Source organism: Tamandua tetradactyla, chromosome 4, assembly GCF_023851605.1.
Source record: "Tamandua tetradactyla isolate mTamTet1 chromosome 4, mTamTet1.pri, whole genome shotgun sequence".
Lineage (NCBI taxonomy): Eukaryota > Metazoa > Chordata > Mammalia > Pilosa > Myrmecophagidae > Tamandua > Tamandua tetradactyla.
The window spans coordinates 84,976,525-85,000,777 of NC_135330.1; the positions used below are offsets into that span (position 1 = coordinate 84,976,525).

General features: G+C 41.6%; 1 protein-coding gene and 1 pseudogene across 3 annotated transcripts in view; both read right to left on the reverse strand.

Moving 5' to 3' along the window:
• PDCD2 (programmed cell death 2) overlaps positions 1-24,253 on the reverse strand; it is a 73,190-nt gene that overhangs the window by 38,075 nt on the left and 10,862 nt on the right. The window contains exons 2-5 of one of the 3 annotated variants that reach the window (XM_077157966.1): positions 23,884-23,968; positions 18,816-18,950; positions 2,069-2,470; positions 1,070-1,309 (exon numbers count right to left, since the gene is read on the reverse strand). In XM_077157966.1, the coding sequence (XP_077014081.1) occupies positions 1,070-1,309; positions 2,069-2,351 (523 nt within the window). In that variant the 5' untranslated portion in view covers positions 2,352-2,470; positions 18,816-18,950; positions 23,884-23,968. Of the gene's footprint in view, positions 1-1,069; positions 1,310-2,068; positions 2,638-18,815; positions 18,951-23,883; positions 23,969-24,253 lie in introns of those variants that run through there. The other 2 variants (XM_077157967.1, XM_077157968.1) reach the window with 2 other exon arrangements.
• On the reverse strand, positions 4,102-4,220 carry LOC143681750 (5S ribosomal RNA; annotated as a pseudogene).

Consider the following 24,253-nt stretch of genomic DNA (forward strand, 5'->3'; position numbering starts at 1 on the left):
TATTGACAGCCCCTTCCCAACACGAAAAAGTTAGAATGGGCACAGCCCAAATACCGCTAAATAGTGGGAAAAAGATCAAAGGTGACAGTGGAGTTATACAGAGAAGGTAGGGTTTAACAAAAGATATGAGTTCTGAATCATTATATCATTTCTTTTATTCTCCAGTAGATTAGAGCAGCTGGAAGTAAAAACCTAAAGTTGTGGAATTGTAACCCATACCAAGCTCTGAAATCTGTTCTATGACTAATTATTGCACTGTGCCTTGAAATTTACTGCTTTGCATATATGTTATTTTTAACAAAAAAAAAATGTCATCTGTGATGATAAAAAAATATGTATTCCTTCTAGCCCACAACGTTCTGGAGCAGCTACATGGAAAAATCTGAGATGATTGTATGGTAGCCCAACGCAAATTCTGGGATCTGTCCTATAACTACTTATAGAAAGAAAGAAACAAAGCTCACTTTGAAAGCTATTGTTTCTTTCTTTCTTTGCTTTGTACATATGTTAACAAATGTTACATACACACACACACAAAAAAGTTAAATAAATAAATAATAAATTAAAGGAAAAAAAAAAACAACAAATCCAGTTTTCATTATTCTCCAGAATGTGGTGAGACTACTCGACCTTCTTCCATACTGTTACTCAGAACTCTATCAGGCATCCAGGTGAGGTAAGCTAAGCTGGTTATGAAAACAATATTTTTCATCTCAACAGAAATGTACAAATATATTTTTCATCTCAACAGAAATGTACAAATATATCTGAACTTTGCTGTTATACAATATTTTACGTCAAACACAAAAGAGCTTTCATATAAAGCTGCCTAAAGTGTAGCACCGCCAAACTATCTTCACTGGCATTCCTCTTTGTGCAGCAACTTAATGCTTAAGTGAAGCTTCCAAGATCCTCTTCTGGAGTTCATATTACCAATGTAAGAAATTCTGAAAAGCACCGTATCTTGTCTGATTTCAACTTTTAAGCTTATCTTCAAGATAAAAAAATTTGAGATAGCAGAAACTGAAAGTGAGCTGAGAATAAAAACAAAACAAAACAAAATACTCACCTGATGGTGCACAAGCCTGCTTATGTCCCAGTTTCCAATCTAGAGTCTGATGCTCCTTACTGCAGTAATGTGCCTGATGACACCTGGAGCACGTTTTTGGGCCTAAGCACCCACAAACCTTGCAGAGATGAGTGCCAGACTTCAGCTGGAGACAGAAAGGTTCTGATTCAGGGGGTGGATTTTCAGAGGGTGGCTCGTAAGAGTAAAAGTCATTTTTCCTGGGTAGCTGATTCCTAAAAACTAAGAAAATAGCAGGGGAAAATTTATGAACATTTTCACTGAAAGAATATAGCAATTCAACTCTACAAATACTTGAGCCTCCACTAACACACGTCAGAAAAGTCGTGTATTATTTTTTTTATTAAAAAAATAAATAAATAGAAGGAACTTTTTGCTCCTAGAATGCTTATTTTCTGGAGGGGGAGAAAAGAAAACAACAGCAAAAATGAAAAAGAATTAAGAAACTTTTATAGTTCAGAACTTTGATTTTGTCTGTGCACCTACAGCTAAGTTGGTTCTTGAGGCCGAGTCAACTTAGTCAAATTAACAGTTAGACTCATCATTACGTCAGGCTGATAAAATCTGAAAAATGTATGGCATGAACCTTTCTGAAAAATTACGTTTACTATCCGGATATAACCATGCACATCTAGGACCAACTGAGAAAGTTGGGGGTTAAGAATATGCTTGTGCATTTTGCAGGCTCAGTAAATGCATGGTTTTGCTGCAGGTGAACATCATCCCGGGAAGGGCACGTCTGACAGTGGATGGGTGGCCAAGGGGAACGGGCTGGACAGGGGACGACGGTGACAAGACGGGACAACGTACACAACAGACCGCTGCGGGCCGTCGGAGTCGTCACCCTGTGCACACAGCTATCAGGAATATGACTCCGGAAACACTGAGGACAGAAGAGAAACCCAGGACGGGTGGGATGGCACACGGAGAGATGGGTGGGCACTGACCACCGCCCACCCTGCGCCCGGGAGCGGCTCTCACCGCGCAAGCCCGCGCAGCACGGCGGCTCCCGGCAGCAGAAGAGGAAGACGGCGCGGTGGAAGGCGTCGGTCCGGCCGGACACCGGAGCATACAGCTGCAGCAGGAAGGCCAGCGGGTGGCCGCACGCGCCGCAGGCCAGGTCCGCGGGGCCCGGCAGCCCCGCCTGCGAGAGCCACGCCGGCCGGCCGCCCACCTTGCTGGGAAACTGCTCGCTGCGCAGGCGCCAGGCAGGAGCCTCCTCGACGAAGCCCAGCTCGACCGGACCCACAGTGGCTGACGACATGGGAAAAGACGCGGGACTCAGACACGCACGACGTCGGGTGCACTGCGGCAGCGCCCAGAGCACGAAAGGAGATCGCCGGAATGAACACAGATCTCACGTCGGGAGAGAAGCCGGAAGACCTAAGTCAGAAGGAGTGGGAGACGTGAAGCCATTGGTGGAGAAGGCGAGGAGGCGGGTTGGCGCCTGCGAACAGGCCCAAAGCCTGCTCTAGGTGCTTCCACCTCCCACAGGCCGGCGCATCTCTGCTTCCGCCCTCCACGTGTCGGCACAACCCCACTTCCGCCCTCACATCTCCGCACACCCGCACTTCCGCCCTGCCCTTCTCCACTTCCGCCCTCACATCCCCTCACATCCCCGCACATCCTCACTTCCGCCCTCCGCATGTAGGCTCATCTCCGTTTTCGCCCTCCACAGCTTAGCCGGCTAGAAATGCGGCGGCTCCCGCGAGGCCTTTCCGGTTTGAGTGAAAGCTGGTGGGAGTTCAGGATTCAGGAACCGAGACCATATCGAATTCTGTAATTAATGACCTATAACTGTGGGAATATTCACGTACTTAATTACACTAGACTGTGCTAACTACTTGAAATGTACCTGTCCCCTGGAGCGAAATGGCCAGAAGGCCGTATTCCAGTCGGAAGATAGATAGGGTAAGTAAGTGAAGGAAAGGAGGCAAAGGAGACACACTATCTCTTCAGGTACTGCTAAAATGACTTTTTTTGAAACTTTCATTTCTACAAGCTTGAAAGGGTGAGAAAATCGTTCCGGGAATGAGAAGGAAAGGAAGAATTTCCTTAACCAGTTACAAGTTTCTGCTCTGTGGAGCTATAACCACAGCTACACAATGTGAATTTAACAATTCACTAAGAGGTGAATAAACATTCAGGACCATAAAAGAAGGAGCAAAACGTGGAAGCCAAGGGATAATCAGAAGGGGCTAGTCGATGAATGACAAGACAGGATATGGGGGAAAAAGTATTTTACAGTATTTACTTACTGTTAAAGAGCTGGTGATGATCGTTCCCACAGTTAGGAACCTAGGAATGGAATGCTGGATGTTGAGTGAAGGCAAGTATTGAACTAAAAGAAAGACGTGCGAAAACACCATTCCTGAGAAAGGATTCATGCAGGCCACAGAAGGAAGCCCAGGGGTTCCACGAGGTAGGATGGGCTAGCTAAAAGATGAAGGGGCCTGTGGATGCATCTGGCCATCTGTCGGTCTGTCCTTCTGCCAGCCTGTTTACCAGGCCGGTTGTTGGTTTGCCTTCGCCTCCAGAGGGGTCCCAGAGGGTGTGAATGCACTGTGTGGTTTCTGGAAAGCAGGGACTCCTAACAGGCCCCAGGGGGCCAGAGGGGTGGCCGGAGGGTCCCGTCCAGTGGAGCCTGGAGTGCAGGGTTAGTCTGTAGCATGGGGCACAGGTGCCAAGGGAGCGGTGCCAGGGAAGACAGCCAAGGCCTCTGACAGCCAAGAGCGGGAAGGTGGGTGTGCCCGCTGGTATGCACATCTAGAGGACAGAGGCGAATGGCCAGGGGCCTACAGCCAAGAAAGAGTCCAGTGGGTAAGGGATCTTGGCCTCGGTTGTGGCATCGTGCCTGCAGACACCCCTGCCTGGCCAGGTGTTCTTCGAATCCATGAGACCCATGTGGTCAGCCATTTGTGGGGGAGTGCAGGGCCGGGAGGCATAGGTTGAGCGGCGGTGGGGGCCAAAAGGAGAGACAAGGGAAAGCGCGAAGCCCCAAAGCACCTGGCAAAAGCTTACAGCACCCAGTATTCCCAGGCAGTCTCCCATCCAAGTCCTAACAAGGCCTGATCCTACTTAGCTTCTGAGAACAGATGAGATCAGGCGTGTTCAGGGTGGTATGGCCCTAGAAGTGGGCTGCGCCACGGTAGTGGCGCGACTTCGCCAAGTTCACTGCGGGGATTGCAGGACCGGATACCAAGCTCTGGGCCGCTGGGCTCTACTTGCGGACACAGGGCGTCTGGGCCACCAAGCCAGGCTGCCAACCTGCACCCCAGCGGGGTCAGGCATTCTCAGGGGTCTGTCCCCTAGGACCCCCAGTGCAACCCAGCCCAGTTCAGTCCCTGCACCCCGGCCTTTTCAGCTGCCTGGCAAGTGGCCATGCAGCCCCCTCATGACCCTTCCCCAGAAAGCACACTTGCTCCCAGTCTTCCCAGGACTCTGTTGGCCAGTGGACTTGACTGAGCACTCCAAGCTGGCCCGGACTTGGGGGAGGTGGAAGCCCGAGGCCTGCTTGGTCCTCCAACCACAGGCACGTCTTCTGCCAGTGGGTCATGTGGCAGCCTTCCCTCGTATAACTGCCCTGCCCTCCCCTCATGTCATGTCCAGCTGTCCCAGCCGTCCTCTGCTCCCTGCAGCCCTGGCACTTCTGCCACTGGGTGACTGGAAGTGAGCATAGCACCCTTTCTGTGTCCGGCTCCAGCTTCGGGCCAGGGAGCCTTCTCAGCCGGAAGCCGACAGCTTGGGGTGGGGAAGCACCACCTGGCATGCCCCGCACCCAAACACAACACACACACTCACTGTGCAGTGGCCGTCCGGTCCACTTGGCAGTCAGAACCACACCATGGGCTCCATTCCATTCTGCTATGGTGGGAAACCTCAGCCAAGGCCCGAGATGGAGACTAGTGGGTCATGTCCTTGGGGGCACACTGGGCACAGACATCATCCCTGGGCAGAGGAGATGCCCTTGCAGCTGGCAACGAGGATCAGTCTCGGCCAGCTGGGAGGCCCAGGATCCAGTTGGGGAGGTAGGGCTCTGGAGAAATACTGGGATTACCTGAGTCTTGGAGGCAACTGCGTTCCAGCCGGGCAGTGGCCGGGCCTGTCACACAGCTGTGCCCACCTTGGGGCCTTCTTGCAGGCGGGCTCTGAAAGGCCCTTGAGGTGCAGAGGTGTGGCCCCTGAGTTTGTAGGTGGTCAGACCAGCCATTCACCCCAACAGCCCTCACTTGCCTCCTCCCCACTCTAGCTCCATCAGACCTCTGGGCTACAGGGAATTCTGACCCAGCTCCTGCGAAATCCCACCTCAGGGCCGGAGGAGCAAGATCTGGCCGTTTCTGAGACTTGGACAAAGCGTAGAGGCTCTTGGCTGACCGTCTGGGGATCTTTCTCCCAGTGGACTGTCACTTTAGGTTGGCCACTTCCTACATCTCCCAGGCTAAAAAGCCCTCCCTGCCCAAGCGCCCCACCACTAGAGTGACTCCCTGGTCTGTTTCATCAGATGGTGTCCACGTAATTGTCTTTATCCGTGTGTTATGGAGAAGCCAGGACAGCCCCTTCAGACACTCTCCTCAGTGGCTGGGCTGAATAAGGGCTTTCATTTTTCCAGGTGGCCACCTCTTTTCCTCCCTTGTATTATGCTTGCAGCTCCTCTTACACTTCCTACTCAAGTTGCAGCAGCCACAGCAGCAGGCTACATGGATAAGGGACAGGCAAGGCTCTGGCCACCGAGCGGCTGGGGAATTATACCCTAAGCTCATGAGCTTTCTTCTGGTTCAGTGACTTTTCTTCCTTTATTTTCTGTTTCTTCAGAAGGGGGGTGTGATGGAAAATAAATCGTCCTTTATTTGTTTGGCAGAAAGAAGCACGTGGGCCACTGGGAGGGATGCCGACAAGAACGAGAGCTTAGGACCCTCCAGAGAGGAAAGTCCCTGGAGAAAGTCTGCTAGTGTGGTGTCTGTGGGCAAGCAGGGACTGAAAACCATTAGCAGTGTCTCTCCATGACCTAAACCTTCCACCAGTGAGAAGAGGGCTGCTGGAAGGAGTGTGGGAGGAGGGGCCCACGGCCAGTGCAAACCTTGGCCAGAATTGTGCCCGGATGCAGGGAAATGACTAGTGACCATCACAGGCCACTATACCACTTACGGTGCTCCTTATTTGTGCCATTATGCCCCACACTTGTGCTAGGCTGGAGACCCAAAGCTGATGAAGACATTGTCTTTCCCCTAAAGGAACTGTTTCAGTCTGCCAAAGCTGCCAGATGCAGCACACCAGAGACGGACTGGCTTTTAATAAAAGGGGATTTATTTAGTTAAAAACTTGCAGTTCTTCAGGAGATGGCACAGTAGGATAGGCCAACTTCACCCCTACTCCAGGAAACAGCTAGAGAAGGGATGGGAAGGTGACTGAGAGCGATTCCAGGGTGTAGGTGACCTGGGAAGGTCTTCTACACTACATACGGAGGCCATGCTTGCCAGAACTGAGGAACTGAGAAGCAGAGAGTTGGACTGTCTGGCTGCTGCCAACAGCCAAATGTGTTGCTTTAAAACAGAAGCCCAGAGCCCTCAGGAGTGCAAGACAGGGAATAGGAAATAACCCAAGCTGTGTTCCTTGAATGAGCTACCCTCACTGGTGCAGCCTACCAGCTGTGACCCACCCCACACCCCACACACCTGAACCCCGTCAACCGCACCCACCCCATGCTCCAAGTGCCCCGGCTTCAACACCTGCCCTGTGGCCCCACCCCAAGCACACTCACGCCTGCCCCACCCCAACCCACCTCTCCTTCACAAGTGCAGTCTCGCCCCACCCCTTCCAAGACCCACCTCCCCTTCCCTGACCCCTGCAGGTGGTCACCAGTGCATAAAGACTGTGGGCACTCACATTCATAGCCAGGCTACACCCACCTCCAGCCCAATCATGCAGCCCCACCCCACCCGAGCTCTGTGCATTTGTACATACAGCTCTCCCAGATACACCCACGTGCACAGTCCCCAGTCATGCAGCACCCCCCAGCTCTGAGCAAGCTCTGACTTGCACAGCCAGTCCACACCACCCCCAGCCCATGCAGATGCAACTCCACCTCCTGCCCCTGAGTTCTGCACATGTGCACACAAGGGCCCCCACCCCCTAGTCGAGTGCATACCAGGGCACTGGCCAACAGACCCGCACAGTCCTGTCCTCTTCACTGCAAGATACACACGCATTCCTGCACTGATCTCTTGACCCCTGCACCCCAACCCCCAGCACAAGCGCCCTGCTCCCACCCCAGGTGCTCATGGGCAAATCTGTGCTACTTAACCCCTACCCTGAACACATGTGTACATCTGCTCCAACCTGCCCCACACCTGCACACCTGCTCCAGGGCACCTCCCACTCAGCACCACCCTGAACCACGTCCTGCAACCCCAGTGATCTGTGCCAGCCCCTACACACTCCCACATATGCATCTAGGACCCTCTGGACCCCTCCCCTTGTGCAAAGACAAACCGGCACCCTACCCCCACCCCGTTTCCCTACCTCTGTGCCACCTACCCTATACCCTGATACACACAAACCCCACAGTGCATGCACCACCCACATCCTACCTGCACACCAGCCCATGTGCATCCACACAGACTCTGCATCTGCCTCCCATCATGCTCTACCTGTGTCCCCCGTGACACACCCTGCTCCTGCGCTCCAAGGTCTGCCTGAGCTGCACCCCCACACACCTCCACAACCCAGTGACCCACACCTCACGTTCACAGGCATGAGCACAGCATTCCTAACCTGTGCCTATACCTGTGTCGCAAAGCATCACTGCACTGTTGTGCCCTGCCCTGCGCCCTGCATTCTGCTCCACATCCATCCTGCAAATACAAAGCTTTAGATTACTGAAGGAAATCATCTTCCAAAGTAAGCCTATCAAAATATTTACATGCTTCAAAGACAACAGAAGATCATTAGCATATCGTGATGCAGACAGATATAGCCCAGCCTAACGATCAAATTAAAACACTGGAGGAGACACAGACTTTGGGATAATTTGTCAAAGATGTTCATATAACTCTACTAAATAAAATGAATGGGATGGCTAATGACATAAAGGAGATCAAGAGGACACTAGAAGAGCATAAAGAAGAATTTGAAAGAATATAAAAATAGCAAATATCACAGGGATTAAAGATATTTAATCTTAATAAAATAAAATAAAAAATATACTCGAGATACAACAACAGATCTGAAGAGGCAGAAGAAAGAAATAAGCTAACTAGAGGACAGGAAAACTGATTTTGAACAGTCAAAACAGCAAATGGCAAAAAAGATGGAAAAATTTGGATTGAATCTTAGGGAAATGATGGACAAAACAAAGCACAAATAGAAGAAGGAGAAGAGTAAAGGGCTAGGAAGAGTAGTTGAGGATATAATGGGGGAAAACTTGCCAACCCTTATAAAGGGTATAAATATGCAAATCAAAGAAGCTCAATGAACTCCAAATAGAATAAATCCATATAGGTCTTCCCTTTATGTCAATGTTGAAGAGAAGCAGAAAATCCTGAAAGTGGCAACTGAAAAACAACCTACTACGTAAGAGAGAAACCATATAAGATTGAGTTCAGACTACTCAGAGGGCACTACTGAGGTGACGAGGCAGTGGTATGATATATTTAAGATGCTGGAAGAGAAAGACTTACAGTCAAGGATTCTATACCAAGCCAAATTGTACTTCAGAACTGAGGGAGAGATTAAAATTTTCACAAACGAATCCTGAAAGAATTTGTTAATAAGAGACTGACCTTATGGGAACTAAAGAGAGTTCTGCCAGTTAAAAAAAAGAGAGACAGGAGAGGGAGGTCTGTAGGAGGACACAGAATTGAAGAGTCCCAGTAAGGGTACTGGTACCTTTTGCATATTTATGTCCTCTATAAAAGATAAAAAGAGAAAGAGAAAAAAGAATATATAGATCTGACAAATAAAATCAAAAAGATAAGATGGTGGATTCAAGAAACCCATTTACAGTAATAACTTTGAATGTTAACTGACTAAACTTACCAATTAAAAGATACAGATGGGCAGAATGGAGTAAGAAATAATCTAGCTATATGTTGCTCACAAGGGACTCATCTTAGACACAAGGATACAAATAGATTGAAAGTTAAAGGATGGAAAGAGATATTCCACACAAGTTCTAACCAAAAGAAAGCAGGAGTAGTGACAGTAATTTCAGACACAATAGACTTTAAATGTAAAGAGACATAAAAGGACACTGTATATTACATAAAGGGACAATTCACCAAGAAGAAATAGCAATCATAAATATTTATGCTCCACATCAAGGGGCTCCAAAGTATATGAGACAGACATTGCCAAAACTTAAGGGAGTAATAGTTGTTCCAACAATAATAGTAGGAGACTTCAATACACAAATGTCTTCTATAGATAAAACCAGATAGAAGATCAACAAGGAAACAGAAAAGTTAAAGAACTTGATAAATGAATTAGACCTAACAGACATATATAGGTCATTACACCCCCAAACACCAGGATATACATTCTTCTCTAGTGCTCATGGAACATTCTCCAGGATAGATCATATGCTGGGACACAAAACAGGCCTTTATAAATTTTAAAACACTGAAATTTTTGAAAGCACTTTCTCTGATCACAATAAAGTGAAGCTAGATAACAACCACCAAAGAATAAGAACTTTCACAAATGTATAGACATTAAATAACACACTCGTAAACAGTGAGTCAAAGAAAATTGCTAGAGAAATCAGTAGCTGTCTGGGGACGAATAAAAATGAGTATGTAACATATCACAACTTACAGGACGTGGCAAAGGTACTGAGAGGAAAATTTATTGCCCTAAATGCCTATATTAAAAAAAAAAGAAAAAGCAAAAATCGAGGACTGACTGCTCACCTGGAGGAACTTGAGAAAGAACAGCAAACTAACCACAAAATGAATAGAAAAAATGAAATAAGGATTAAAGCAGAGTTAAATGAATGGAAAACAAAAGGACTGTAGGAAAAAAACCAAAAAGTTGGTTCTTTGAGAAAATCAGTAAAATCAATGAAACACTAGAAAGCTGAAAAGAAAAAGAGAGAGGATGCAAATAAAAATCCAAAATGAGGAGTGCACTACAACAGATCCTGAAGGAATAAAAGAAATCATAAGATGATACTGTCAACAACTATATGCTAAAAACCTAGACAACTTAGATGAAGTGGACAAATTCCTGGAAACACACAACCTACTCTGAATCGGGAAGAAATAGAAGATCTCAACAAACAAACCACATGTAAAGAGACTCAATCAATCATCAAAGATCTTCCTACAAAGAAAAGCCAAGGGCCAGATGGTTTCACAAGCAAACTTTATCAAACATTACAAAAAGAACTAACACCAATTCTGCTCAAACTTTTCCAAAAAATCGAGGAAAAACGAACATTATCTAACTCACTTTATGAAGCTAACATCACTTTAATACCAAAATTGGGTAAGAATGCTACAAGAAAGGAAAACTACAGGCCAATCTCCCTAATTAACATAGATGCAAAAATTCTCAACAAAATACCAGTAAATCCAACAACACACTAAAAGAATTATACACTAGGACCAAGTGGGGTTCTTTTATACCAGGAATGCAGGGCTGGTTCGACACAAGAAAATAAATTAATGTAATATAGCACATTAACAAAACAAAAGGGAAAATCACATGATCATCTCGATTGATGCTGAGAAAGCTTGATAAAATTCAACATCCTTTTCTGATAAAACACTTCAAAAGATAGGAATCAAAGATAACTTCCTCAGGATGACAAAGGGCATATATGAAAAACTGACAGCCAGCATTGTACTCAATGGAGAGAGACTGAAGGCTTTCCCCCTAAGATGGGGATTGAGACAAAGATGTCCACTGTCACCACTATTATTCAACATTGGACTAGAAGTTCTACCTAGAGCAATCAGAAAGGAAAAAGGAATAAAAGCCATCCAAATTGGAAAGCAGGAAGTAAGACTTTCATTATTTGCAACCTGAGAAATCTTCAAGAAAGGTACTTGAGCTAATGAACAAATTCTGCAAGGTGGTGGGATATAAAATTAATGTGCAAAAATCAGTAATGTTTCTATATGCAAGGAATGACCTGAGGGGTGAGTTTAAAAACTTCCATTCAAAATAGCAACTAAAAGAATTAAGTACTCAGGATGAACTTAACTAGGGGCATAAAGGACTTGTACACAGAAAACTACATAACGTGCCAAAAGAAAGCAAAGATCTAAATAGGTGGAAGGACATTCCCTACTCATGGATAGGAAGACTAAATATAGTTTAAATGTCAGTTTTACCCAAATTGATCTACAGATTCAACTCAGTACCAATAAAAAAATTCCAGCAACCTACTTTGAAGACTTAGAAAAGCAAATTATCAAATTATTCTGGAAGGAAAACAGACCCCGAATAGCTAAAGGCATCCTACAAAAAGAAGAATGAAGTGGGAGGATTAAGAATCCCTCACTTTGATTAGCCAGAAACAAAAGGACAAATACTGTATGGTCTCACTGATATGAAGTGACATTAGTGAATAAACTTGGAGAATTTCACTGGTAACAGAGACCATCAGGAGATAGAAATAGGGTAAGATGTTGGGTAATTGGAGTTGAAGGGATACAGACTGTGCAATGGGACTGAATGTAAAAACTCAGAAATGGACAACACAGTACTACCTAATTGTAATACAATGATGTTGGAACACTGAATGAGGCTGAATGTGAGCATGATAGAGGGAGGAGGGCTGGGGGCACAAATGAAATCAGAAAGATGATAAAGACTGAGATGGTATAATCTAGGAATGCCTAGAGTGTACAGTGATGGTGACTAAATGTACAAATTTAAAGAATGTTTGTGCATGAGGAAGAACAAAGGAATGTCATTACTGCAGAGTGCTGAAAATAGATGGTAATTAATATTTTAGAATTTTACCTTATGTGTGAGACCAAAGCAAAAAATGTTTATTTGGCACAAAATTTATATTTTGACTACTGCATTTTCCTAATATAACTTATGTAGACAGCTTAATTGAACACCATTAAGTACATGGAACCTTGAGTAGGACATGAGATTTTGTTGGTTTGTCCAGAGTGATGCCCTGATAAATCCCAGAGTGATTTGAATAGTGAATAAAAAAGTATTTGCAAAGTCCCTTTGGGGAATGGTGAGAAAGGGGGGAAATTCAACTTCCCCAAGTTGAATTCTTGATATTCTCACAAGCAGTGCAGACAATCAAAGCTATAGGTTGAGCCCCAATCTTGGGGTTTGTTCATATGAAACTTAACCCAACAAAGGATAGGTCAAGCCTACTTAAAATTAGGCCTAACAGTCACCCCCAAGAGAACCTCTTTTGTTGTTCAGATGTGGCCTCTCTCTCCAGCCAACACAACAAACTCACCACCCTCCCCCATCTATGTGGGACATGACTCCCAGGGGTGTGGACCTTCCTGGCAATGTGGGACAGAAATCCCAGAATGAGCTGGGACACAGCATCAGGACTCAGCATAATTCTAGTCATAGTTACTAGAATTTGCTATAAAAGGGGGAAGAGTGAAATGAGACAAAGTGTCAATGGCTGAGAGATTCCAAACAGAGTCAAGAGGTTGTCCTGGAGGTTATTCTTACCCATTAAGTAGATATCACCTTGTTATTCAAGATGTAATGGAGAGGCTGGAGTGAACTACCTGAAAATGTAGAACTGTGTTCCAGTAGCCATGTTTCTTGAAGATGATTGTATAATGATATAGCTTTACAATGTGACTGTGTGATTGTGAAAACATTGTGCCTGATGCTCCTTTTATCTACCTTGTCAACAGACAAGTAGAACATATGGAATAAAAATAAATAATAGGGGGAATAAATGTTAAATTTAGTTTGAAATGCTAGTGATCAGTGAAAGCAAGGGGTAAGGGGTATGGTATGTATAATCTTTTTTTTTCTCTGTTACCATTTTATTTCTTTTTCTGTTGCCTTTTTATTTCTTTTTCTGAATTGATGAAAATATTCTAAGAAATGATGAATATGCAACTATGTGATGATATTGAGAATTACTGATTATATATGGAAAATGGAATGATATGTTAATGTTTTTGTTTGTCCTTAATTTTAATAAATTTTTAAAATTTAAATTATACATTTGATCTCCAATATGAACCAATGCTGTCTCTATATCATTTAGTCTATTATTAATTTGCTCATCAATATGAGATAGACACAGTTCACTGGCATTTTTATGCCATTCTCTAACACAATGCTGCATCTGTATAGTTCAATACAATGCAGTTCCAGCAACCGCAACCACAGTGATAATTTCAATGATTCCAATGACAGCTGCAATAGTGAGTCCAATTAGTCTCTTAATCCTTTTCAGATATTCTTTTGCCAAATGGATCAGGATTTGTGTTTCTGGAGAGGACTGCCAAGATCTTGATATCTGCACTGGCAGTCAAATACCTTTTCTTCTCCTTGCCGCTATAATCATCTTATTTTTCTGCAACATAAATGCTTGGAGACAAGTGAATAGAGAACAATTCTCACAATTAAAAGTTTGATTTCTTATGCATATGACTTTTAACAAATACGTATGGATCTCTAGTACATATTTGCAATACAGTGTTTATGGCTGCTATTTAAAGAGAAGTTATAGTTACTAGAATTCGCTATAAAAATTGGTCCCAGTCCTAGGAAAATTTTCTATAAATTTCTCTAATGTTGTATTTATCGTCCCATGGATTTGGCACAAATCGTCCTCTATGTATTAAACTCTGATTAGCTTGCCATATAGTCTCAGTTATCACCGAGTTAGAGATGGGAGGCCCCACACTGGCCTCATCTCTTACAATTCCATAGGAATCATTAATTATGATAACTGCTCGATCCATATGACATAACTGCCATCCATTCCAACTTTCTCTCCCATCTAAAAGGCAAGTATCATTTGATTCCATAGAGTTAAAAGAGGGATATACACACAGGTAATTATAAGAATCACTCTTGATCTTAAACCATGTAGTTCAATTATTTATTGTTATACCCTGTAATTCATTACTTATGTATATGGGTCTTTCTAAAAAATGGAAGAGTTAAATTTGATACCATTTTTCTTCTTCCTTAAGTAGTTTTGGAAGCCTTGAATCTACTGTACCTGGGAATCCTAAACTAGTATTCGGATATTTTGGTAAAGTTGGATCTGCATGTTAGGGCCTGCAGCAGAGGTAGGTTAGGAATATAAATTCAGTAAGTATAATTATGTCCCTGTCCTTCAGCAATTAAAGTTATATGTCCTATAATGTACATTACCCATTTAGTTATTTTCATCAGAGTCGACATGTCTGGGTTTTATTCTCTTCATGGGAAATCAAACCAAGGTTCCGTCACCTGCGATGACAAGAGCAAATCCCCTACCCCACACCTTTATCATGCCTGATTTCCATAACTCATCCTTAACATCTTTCTGATAGATCGGCTGCAGCTGCAGTTCTGTTTGGGTTGTATCATTTTTATTTTCCAAATTACTAAAATGTCGTTCTGTAGGAGTCTGTGATGAATTATCAGAAATGTTTTAAAAATTTAAAGTAAACAGTGCTTTTGCTAATTGACCTTTAGGTGTACTTATTTTCACATCACCATCCTCCTGATCATCATCTCCCCCTTTTTGTTTCATTAGCATAGACTTTAGCATCCAGTTTGCTTGTTCAATAATTCCTTGCCCAGAGGGATTATGTGGAATTCCTGTGATATGAGTAATATGAAAAACAGTACAAAATTTACAAAATTGCTTCCCTGTACAAGCGGGGCCATTGTGTGTTTTTATAGACAGAGGGCATCCCATAACAGCAAAAACATTAAGTAAATGTGATCGAACATGGCAGAAACGTTCTCCAGGTTGTGCGGTAGCGCAGATAAAATGAGAAAAGGTGTCTATGATAACATGTACATATTGCATTTTACCAAAATGTGAAATATGAGCAACATCCATTCACCATAATTTATTTGCTTTTGACCTCAAGGATTAACCCCTGATGCAAATGGGAGTGCATTTAAAGGTCCACAGGTTGGACAAGTCCAAACAATGTCCTGAGCGTGCTGTTTAGATAAAGATGGAAATTTCTTTCACAACCTTTTGCTATTAATATGAGTCAATTTGTGAAATATCATGGAATCTTGAATTACCCCCACAATAGTATCTGTTTGCTGATTTTGTAATGGCAAAGACCTTTAAGACTAGTATGAGCTCTTATATGCATGATAAAAAGGGGTTTAATTCGACTTCTGTCTAATGTTTATAAATGTAAAAACATTCGGGATAATTCATTTCCTTCAAACAAAGACACTGTTTCAATATAACTGTTTGGCAGACATATTCAGAATCAGAAATAATATTAAGAGATTGTGGAAAATTCTGCAATACTTGAATTACAGCTGCTAATTCAGTGCGCTGGGCTGAGGTATAAGGTGTTTTCCAACTTTTGTTTTCCCCTGGGGTGGCATACGCAGCCTGCCCATTACTATTTTGATAATATCTTTGGTGACCTTTGGCTATTTAAGAAATGAATTTTTTGCAGATATGTATTTAAACGTTTTTGTTGATTGTTTGGTAAAAAAAAAAAAAAAATCCATTCTAAAACACCATCTTGCCAAAATAGGCCTGTGGGAAATTGCAAGGTAAAGAAAATAATAAAATCAACACGTTTTTCTAGATCTATTTGAACAAGCTGTCCTTCTTGAATGCGTTGTTCAATTAATTGTAATTCTTGTTCAGCCACAGCTGTTAACTGCCTCTTGCTTAATAAATCAGAATCTCCTTATAAAATATCAAACAAGTTCTGTAACACATAATTAGGAATCCCTAAAGTGGCAGGTAGCAAAAACGAAAGTGGAGTAAGTGTCAATAGTGACGTGTACCCATAGTAAACGACCAGATTTTTTAAATGAATTCATTGGATTGATTGAAAAGGAATGCAGGAATGAGGATTCTTTATAATTGGCTGTGTGTTTTTGGTAATTTTAAATTTATTGCATGAAGTTTTTATGATATTTTCCACAATAGCGGCCAAATTCCAATTTGCTTGCATGACTGGGCCCAGTTGGGTCCTCTGGGAACTGGCTAGGGACCAAGAGGCGCTTCCTGGGACCTAGCTATCTTTATTAAAGTACACCTCCTCTGGGAGGATTAGCCAGTGCTCCCAGCTAGACTGCGCATTTGAACTGTTTCTTACCAAGGTCCTGCGTGTAATGGCAACATCAGGTGAACAGAACAGACTCCACAGGTATATTTTTTCCTTGCATTCAGCCCTCGAATGTGACCTGCTCCCAACATAAGCCATGGTTATTTTGGGATAAATTTAGTTTATACATATGTAGTTTATATAAACACTGGACAAAGCATTAAGATATTTTGGCTTAAAGGAATTTAGGTATTTAAATGACATGAATATTATTACCCAGTAATAGATTCATTTACAGCAATATTACTTAGATTAATAGATTAAGCCACCTGGTTTGGGGCAAGAAAAGAAAGTTTTTTGCCAGTATAATGATACCCAGGAGAAAATCAGTATTTTTTATACAGATAACGACATGATAAAAGTTAACATAAGTTATTTTGATAAAACACACTCTTTGCTTTTTACACTGATTATCTAGAAAAAAATTTTTATGTTTTCATTAGAACAGGCTAAGAGTCCAAGAAAACGCTGTCATTTTAGACTCATTAAATCTTTCTTGATTTTGACTATAATTTCCATTTTTACAAATCCTCAGCAATTATTATATTAGTTCAGGCTTTGTCCTACATTTTTCTCATTTTGTAACAGTTATTCATTTCATCTTAGGATAAAACTATTCTCGCTTTGTCCTACATTTTTCTCATTTTGTAACAGTTATTCATTTCATCTTAGGATAAAACTATTCTCTTTTTCCTATTAATAAAAATACATCTTTTATATTTTTCATACTTAAGTCATTATTTTAAACAAATATTTTGCCACATATAATTACCATCAAAATTAAATTTGTTTGAATAATGTTAAATACTTAAAATATTTTAGTTAATGCATAGTTGAAACATCAATACATAGTTTTAACAAGAATTTTCAGTTTTAAAGTTCTGAAAATAAATTTCTTTTTCAAATATGAATAGGAGCTAAACTCATGGCCAGTTTCCAAATTGCTGTTTGTTGAGGATCTAAGTTAACAAAAGGAGATGGGGCTACGATTCCCATTCCTTGTCACAAGATTTTATTTGTAGCATTGGTATAAATTTCAGTAGAATAATTATTTAGGTTAAACCAAGGTAACTTAACAGAACACTTTGAGTCAGAACTACAATCCTGAATCGCATACCCCTTAGGGAACCAACCTGTTACAATTCCATAGGAATTTAATGAGTACTGATTTTTGTTTGGCATGGCATTGTTCCTACTGAATATTTTCTGACTCAGGTGTATATGAATTTTTATATAAAAGCAGCTCATTAAAAACAAGCTCAGAAATTAATTTTTCTTTATCTTGCTCTGCTAAAGGTATGGTAAAGAAGCAATTTTTAAAATCTATTATAATAATAGAGCAGTTTTTAGGAATTATAACTGGTGTGGGCAAGCCAGGTTGCAATGACTCCATAGGTTGAATTACAGCATTAACTTTTATCAAATCAGTTAACATTCTCCATTTTCCTGATTTCTTTTTTATAATAAATGCTGGAGAATTCCAGCGACTGTGAGATTCTTCTATATGTCCCGCTTTAAACTTTTCTTGAACTGAGTTAGAGCCTTTAATTTTTCTATAGATAAGGGCCACTGCTCAACCCACAAAGGCTCATCTGTTTTCCAAGTTAAAGGTATGGGTTGGAGTGTTATGTTAGCAGTGGGCTCAATTATATATTTGGATAGCTGAGAAAAAGTACATACTGGCGATTGTTTAAGATTAAGTGTCTCATATCTGTTTCTTAATTGTTCTCCTACTTTTGCCCAAGTTTGAGGATTAACTGTATTTTCTCTGGAAAACCATGGGCAACATTCCTGTATATGACAAGAAAAGTTTCTAATTGAGACTGAGAAAATTTTGTGCCTCTAGTGGACAGCATAGATTTATAGAGGTTCCTTTTTGCTGAACCTCAATACCCCACGTTTTAGACCTAGCTGAAAATATCTCCAATTCGCTCCTTACCCATTTGCAGCTCTTATTAGCTCTTTGTAGTATTTGTAGTGGACGTCCCTGGAGCGTCTCCTCACTTTATGCTTTAAGAGTTCCCCTATCAGATCCCTGTCTGGACACCAATTGCCGAGTCCAGCCCAAGCAATTGTCCAAACATGGTCAGAAGGGGCAGTGGGAGATTGAGAAAAAATACAACACAGAGTTTAAGAGAAAAGCGAGGGCTAGGTGGTTCATTGCCTGACTGAACACAATGACCAAATAGAAACAGTAATATCTTCCCTGTTTTGTTATACTCACTGCAAAGCCTTCATAATCAATTTCCATTGCTTAAGATTTAAAACATGGCCTTAAGGCTGAAACCAATAACAATGCTTCTGTACCTAAGAAAAGAGCTCTAGTGACTCTGAAGTCTTCATTGAGACCCCTGTAGTTTTTAACAATGTTTTTAACACACAAACATACTCCTCCAGCCACCTGTTATGATCACCTGTTACCCTGATGCTACAAGGAAAATGCTGACTTTACCAATATGGCTTACTTTACCAATATGACCTGAGTCCTCTTCTATCAGCTGGACACACGTCCCTCTAACGGAGACTTTTCCTTGGTTCCTCAATATTGTTTCGGAGTCTTCTTCTTCTTCGCACCCCATGTTGGGTGCCAGATGTGCTTCCTATGGAACGCAGCAAGAAGGATATTAAGGAATGACGACAAAGAGACAGGATCAGGGGGTCTGAAGATCAGCGACAACAGACAACAGACAATTTTATTCTTAACCAGATCCAGCCTATATACTGCAGGGTGACGAAAGGCATGCATGCATTTCCTGAGGGAAGAGAATGCTTATTTTTCCGTGCTCTCTTCCTTCATACTTAACAGAACCATTTGGGGTAAACATTCTATTCCTCCCAGACTGCTCTACATAACCATCTCCACAGTTTACTGCCGCCTCCCCCACCACCACCCTAATGCCAGCTGCTCCCAACAAATTCTGTGAGTCTTGTTTTGTTTTTTTTTTAATTTATTTATTGATTAAAAAATTAACAAACCAAGTAAAACATCAGCATATAAAATCAGTAATTCACAATATCATCACTTAGTTGCATATTCATCATTTCTTAGAACATTTGCATTAATTCAGAAAAAGAAATAAAAAGACAATAGAAGAAGAAATAAAACGAACACAGAAAAGAAAAAAAAGATTATACCTACCATACCCCTTACCCCTCGCTTTCACTGATCACTAGCATTTCAAACTAAATTTACTTTAGCATTTGTTCTCCCTATTATTTATTTTTATTCCATATGTTCTACTCGTTTGTTGACAAGGTAGATAAAAGAAGCATCAGACAAAAGGTTTTCACAATCACACAGTCACCCTGTGAAAGCTATATCATTATTCAATCATCCTCAAGAAACATGGCTACTGGAACACAGCTCTACATTTTCAGGCAGTTCCCTCCAGCCTCTCCATTACATCTTGATTAAAAAGGTGATATCTACTCAACGCGTAAAAATAACCTCCAGGATAACCTCTCGACCCTGTTTGGAATCTCTCAGCCATTAACACTTTGTCTCATTTCACTTTTCCCCCTTTTGGTCGAGAAGGTTTTCTCAAGCCCTTGATGCTGAGTCTCAGCTCATTCTAGGATTTCTGTCCCACACTGCCAGGAAGATCCACACCCCTGGAAGTCATGTCTGTGGGTCTTGTTTTAACCCTTGCTCCTACATAAGGTTACAAGCTTTCATTGTTAATTAAATATATTATGGACAGGACAATAAAAAATATTATGAATAATTTCCATTAACAACTCATCTTCAGTGAAAACACACTGCACTACATATTTTTAAAGTGTGAGCATTCTACTTACAATTTCTACTTGATTTCTGCTCTCTTTGTTGGAGGGAATATAGCTATTTAAAATGAAACACTCTACATTGATATAGACATGTTCTTTTCATTACAAAAATAGAATTGGATGGACTAGGAGCCCTAGAAGTCAGGTCCTTCGTAGGAGTTAAAAAGGTTATTGTTTAACCTAAAGCTTGAAAACACAAGTCTGTGAGGAAATGCAGACTTGAGCTTTCAGGATCTGGAACTTCAGTAGAAGCTGAGATATGCAGATAAAGCACAATGAGGCGTGGAAGAGACTTGCTTAAGGGAAATCAACATCCTAGCGTTAAAAGTATTTACCTCCTTGAACTTGTTTTTGCATTGTTTAGCTTTTGCATGCAAACAACCTTGATCACCTTTCTTGCTAGTATATAATTTTGTACTTGGCTGAAAATAAACTTGTCTGAAGACTGATGTCTCCGGATCCCCTGATCCCAGTCTCTCTCTCGTTTTACTTTAACATTCCTTAGGGTCATAGCTGCGGCCAACAGTCCTTAATCCTTTAAGGTGTCCACCTGTTACGCTGAGGTCACCACGTAGGCCAGGAGGCCTCATTAACAGGTCACCAACACACAACTTCATGAGTGCAATTCTGAGTTTTCTCTAAAATAGTGCAGCACTCATCATATTCATTCTTCCATTTGCTGGGCAAAAAGACTCATCCAGGTCACAAACCAACTTCAAATATACTCCTAATCAACTCTTGCCCTAGCTCCTCACTCTCAAGGGAGAGTATGTCCACCCCTGCCCAGGTCCACAGCCTCCCACTCCTCCTCCTCTGTCTCAGAGTCTCCACCTCGCCCACAGGTGCAGTGAAACAGCTGGTCCTGCTCACGGGCGTGCTCGGTACACGCCTAACCCAGTGCTTCTCTCACCAGATCTGACTCTTCTGACTCTTGTCCAGTCTTGCCTGCATTCTGACATATATGAAATTTCTAGCAGTTTTTGCAAAAAAATAAAATCACATATGATAAACATTTTTCTCTAATTGCCATCTTGGAAACAGCTGAAGATGAGTAGAAAAAAACTAGCAAAGGAAGGGAATATTTTATATCTGCAATGTAACTAATCAGACATACGCTGTCCTATCTCTACAAGCAAAAGCTTGTTTTAAAATATTTGATCAAAAAATTCTTAATAGCAACACTGAAGACTTCATCTACCAGTGTCATGCAAAGCATTATTTCAGCTCATTTTTCTATTTGTTACTACTTTCTAATTTTTTTTAACTTGACTCAGGATTAAATCCTTGACAGAGGGTCCTCTGGGTCTTACATATACCCACAGTCTCTGGCCTCATTCTAAGTTAGACAACCCTTCGATGTATTCTCATAACAACCTTTACTTCCACATATCACCGTATCCTTCACATTGTATATTTACTTGTCTGTCCCCACAACCCTATCATGAGCAATCTGAGGGCAGGGGGACTTCTTTTCATTTTAATATACTCACTGTATTTCAGAGTGCCAGACACACAGGAAGGCTACATGACTCAATGGTTCTTGGACTGGCACCATCAGCATCAGCTAGGAACTTGCTAATACTTTTCCACTCACTGATCAAATCTCTCTGGGATGCACCGGGGCATCACACTGGACAAACCAACAAAATCTCATGTCCTACCCAAGGTTCCACGTACTTATAGTGTTCAACCAAGCTACCTACATAAGTTATATTAGGAAATGCACTAGTCAAAATATAAATTTTGTACCAAATTAACATTTTTTGCTTTAGTCTCACACATAAGTTGTAATTTTAAAATAGTAAAAATTCACTGATTTTAAGTATTTAAGTTGATTGACAGATTATATCATTGTATAAGTGCCACCACATTGATGTCAATCCCTTTTCAGTCAATCCCTTTTCCCCACCCCTGGCCCCAAGTAGCCACTGATCTGCTCTCTGTTGGTATTGTTTTGTTTTTTCTAGAATTTCATATACATTGAATCATTTCATTTGTATTGTTTTGGACCTAGGTTAATACTTTCAAGAGTTACTGATCTAGTTGCCTGGAAGAGTAGTTCATGCCTCTTAATGGCTGAATAGTATTCCATTTTATGGTTATTTACCAGCACAATTGATTTATTCTGGCTTGAGTTGCCCTGTTTAACCACGGGAGCCCCTCCAAGGTGGCTTCTATGTCTTTTTTGAGTGTCTTTTTCACATATCTCAATTATCTTTTGAGTACTTTCTTGTTTTCCAGGCTCATACTTTTCTCTGTCACTGTTGGAGTGTGATTTTGAAGCCTATATCTAGGTACCAGTTCTCCATCGTAGTTAAATTAAGGAGTCAAGATTGAGTCAAGTTAGTAAAACTTTATAATGTGTTGAGAGATGGTATTGTACTGTATTTTAAATTAGCAATTTCTTCCACTCACTGATTTTTTTTGTTTGTTTTAGGAACGGTGAGAACGGGGGAAAATTCAACCTCTCCAATTTGAATTCTTGATATTCTCACAAGCAGTGCAGACAATCAAAGCTACAGACTGAGCCCCCAGTCTTGGGGTTTGTCATATGAAAACCCTACAAAGGATAGGTCAAGCCTACTTAAAATTAGGCATAAGAGTCACCCCCAAGAGAACCTCTTTTGTTGCTCAGATGTGGCCTTTCTCTCCAGCCAACACAACAAGCAAACTCATCACCTTTCCCCTCTCTACGTGGGACATGACTCCAGGGGTGTGGACCTTCCTGGCAATGTGGGACAGAAATCCTAGAATGAGCTGAGACTCAGTATTAAGGGAGTGAGAAAACCTTCTTGACGAAAAAGGGGAAGAGTGAAATGAGACAAAAGTGTCAATGGCTGAGAGATTCCAAACAGAGTCGAGAGGTTATCCTGGAGGTTATTCTTACGCATTAAGTAGATATCACCTTGTTATCTAAGATATAACGGAGAGGCTGGAAGGAACTGCCTGAAAATGTAGAGCTGTGTTCCAGTAGCCATGTTTCTTGAAGAAGATTGTATAATGATATAGCTTTCATGATGTGACTGCGTGATTGTGAAAACCTGGTGTCTGATGCTCCTTTTATCTACCTCGTCAACAAATGAGTAGAACATATGGAATAAAAATAAATTATAGGGGGAACAAATGTTAAAATAAATTTGTTTGAAATGCTAGTGTTCAATGAAAGGGAGGGGAAAGGGGTATGGCATCTATAATTTTTTTTTCTGTTTTCGTTTTATTTCTTCTGTTTGTCTTTTTATTTTTTTCTGAATTGATGCAAATGTTCTAATAAATGATCATGATGAATATGCAACTACGCGATGATATTGTGAATTACTGGTTATACATATATAGAACAGGATGATCAAAATAGGAATGTTTGCATTTATTTGGTGTTTTTTTGTATTTAAAAAAATTAATAAAAAAATTTTTTTAAAAGCCTTGCAAATAAATCTTCTGTACATTCTCAAACAGACTACAAATGGAATCAGTTGAGACTGCTAATAAAAGACCGGCCATGGTGGCGCAGTGGCAGAGTTCTCGCCTGCCATGCCGGAGACCCAGGTTCGATTCCTGGGGCCTGCCCATGCCAAAAAAAAAAATTGCTAATAAGTCTTTGGGTACGATTCTCTCAGAATGATGGAGAAAAGGATACTACTGTTTAGGAAAAGCGACCTAATTAGCAAGTAAAAGAAACATACAGCTTTTAAACGTGGCTATTTTAAACATGTTGTTCAGTACTGAGAACAAAGACACAAAAGCGCTTACTCAGAAACACGAAGAACATTCTCTTTCCCTTCTTCAACGGATGCGGTGACGTTGTCTTTCACGTGCTCTACTGTTCGTAAAGCTCCTAGAAATAATGGGATGGAAAGATTTACTTCTCTCTATAAATAATGCAGTATTTAAAACTTAAATCATAAAGTGTAAGGACAAGTCAACAAATCAATGTTGAGCTCTGCAAGCAGTAAACTCTTCCTGGTAGTCTGCAGACAAAAGGTATAAACTGTTCTCTATTCTGGAGAAATAAATCAGAATCCATTCACTAGCATAAGAGGCAATGATAGAAATATAAATGTAAATCAGAAAAAAGCAGCAGCTCAACATCCTCTCCCCAAAAGCAACTACTCGCCAGTAA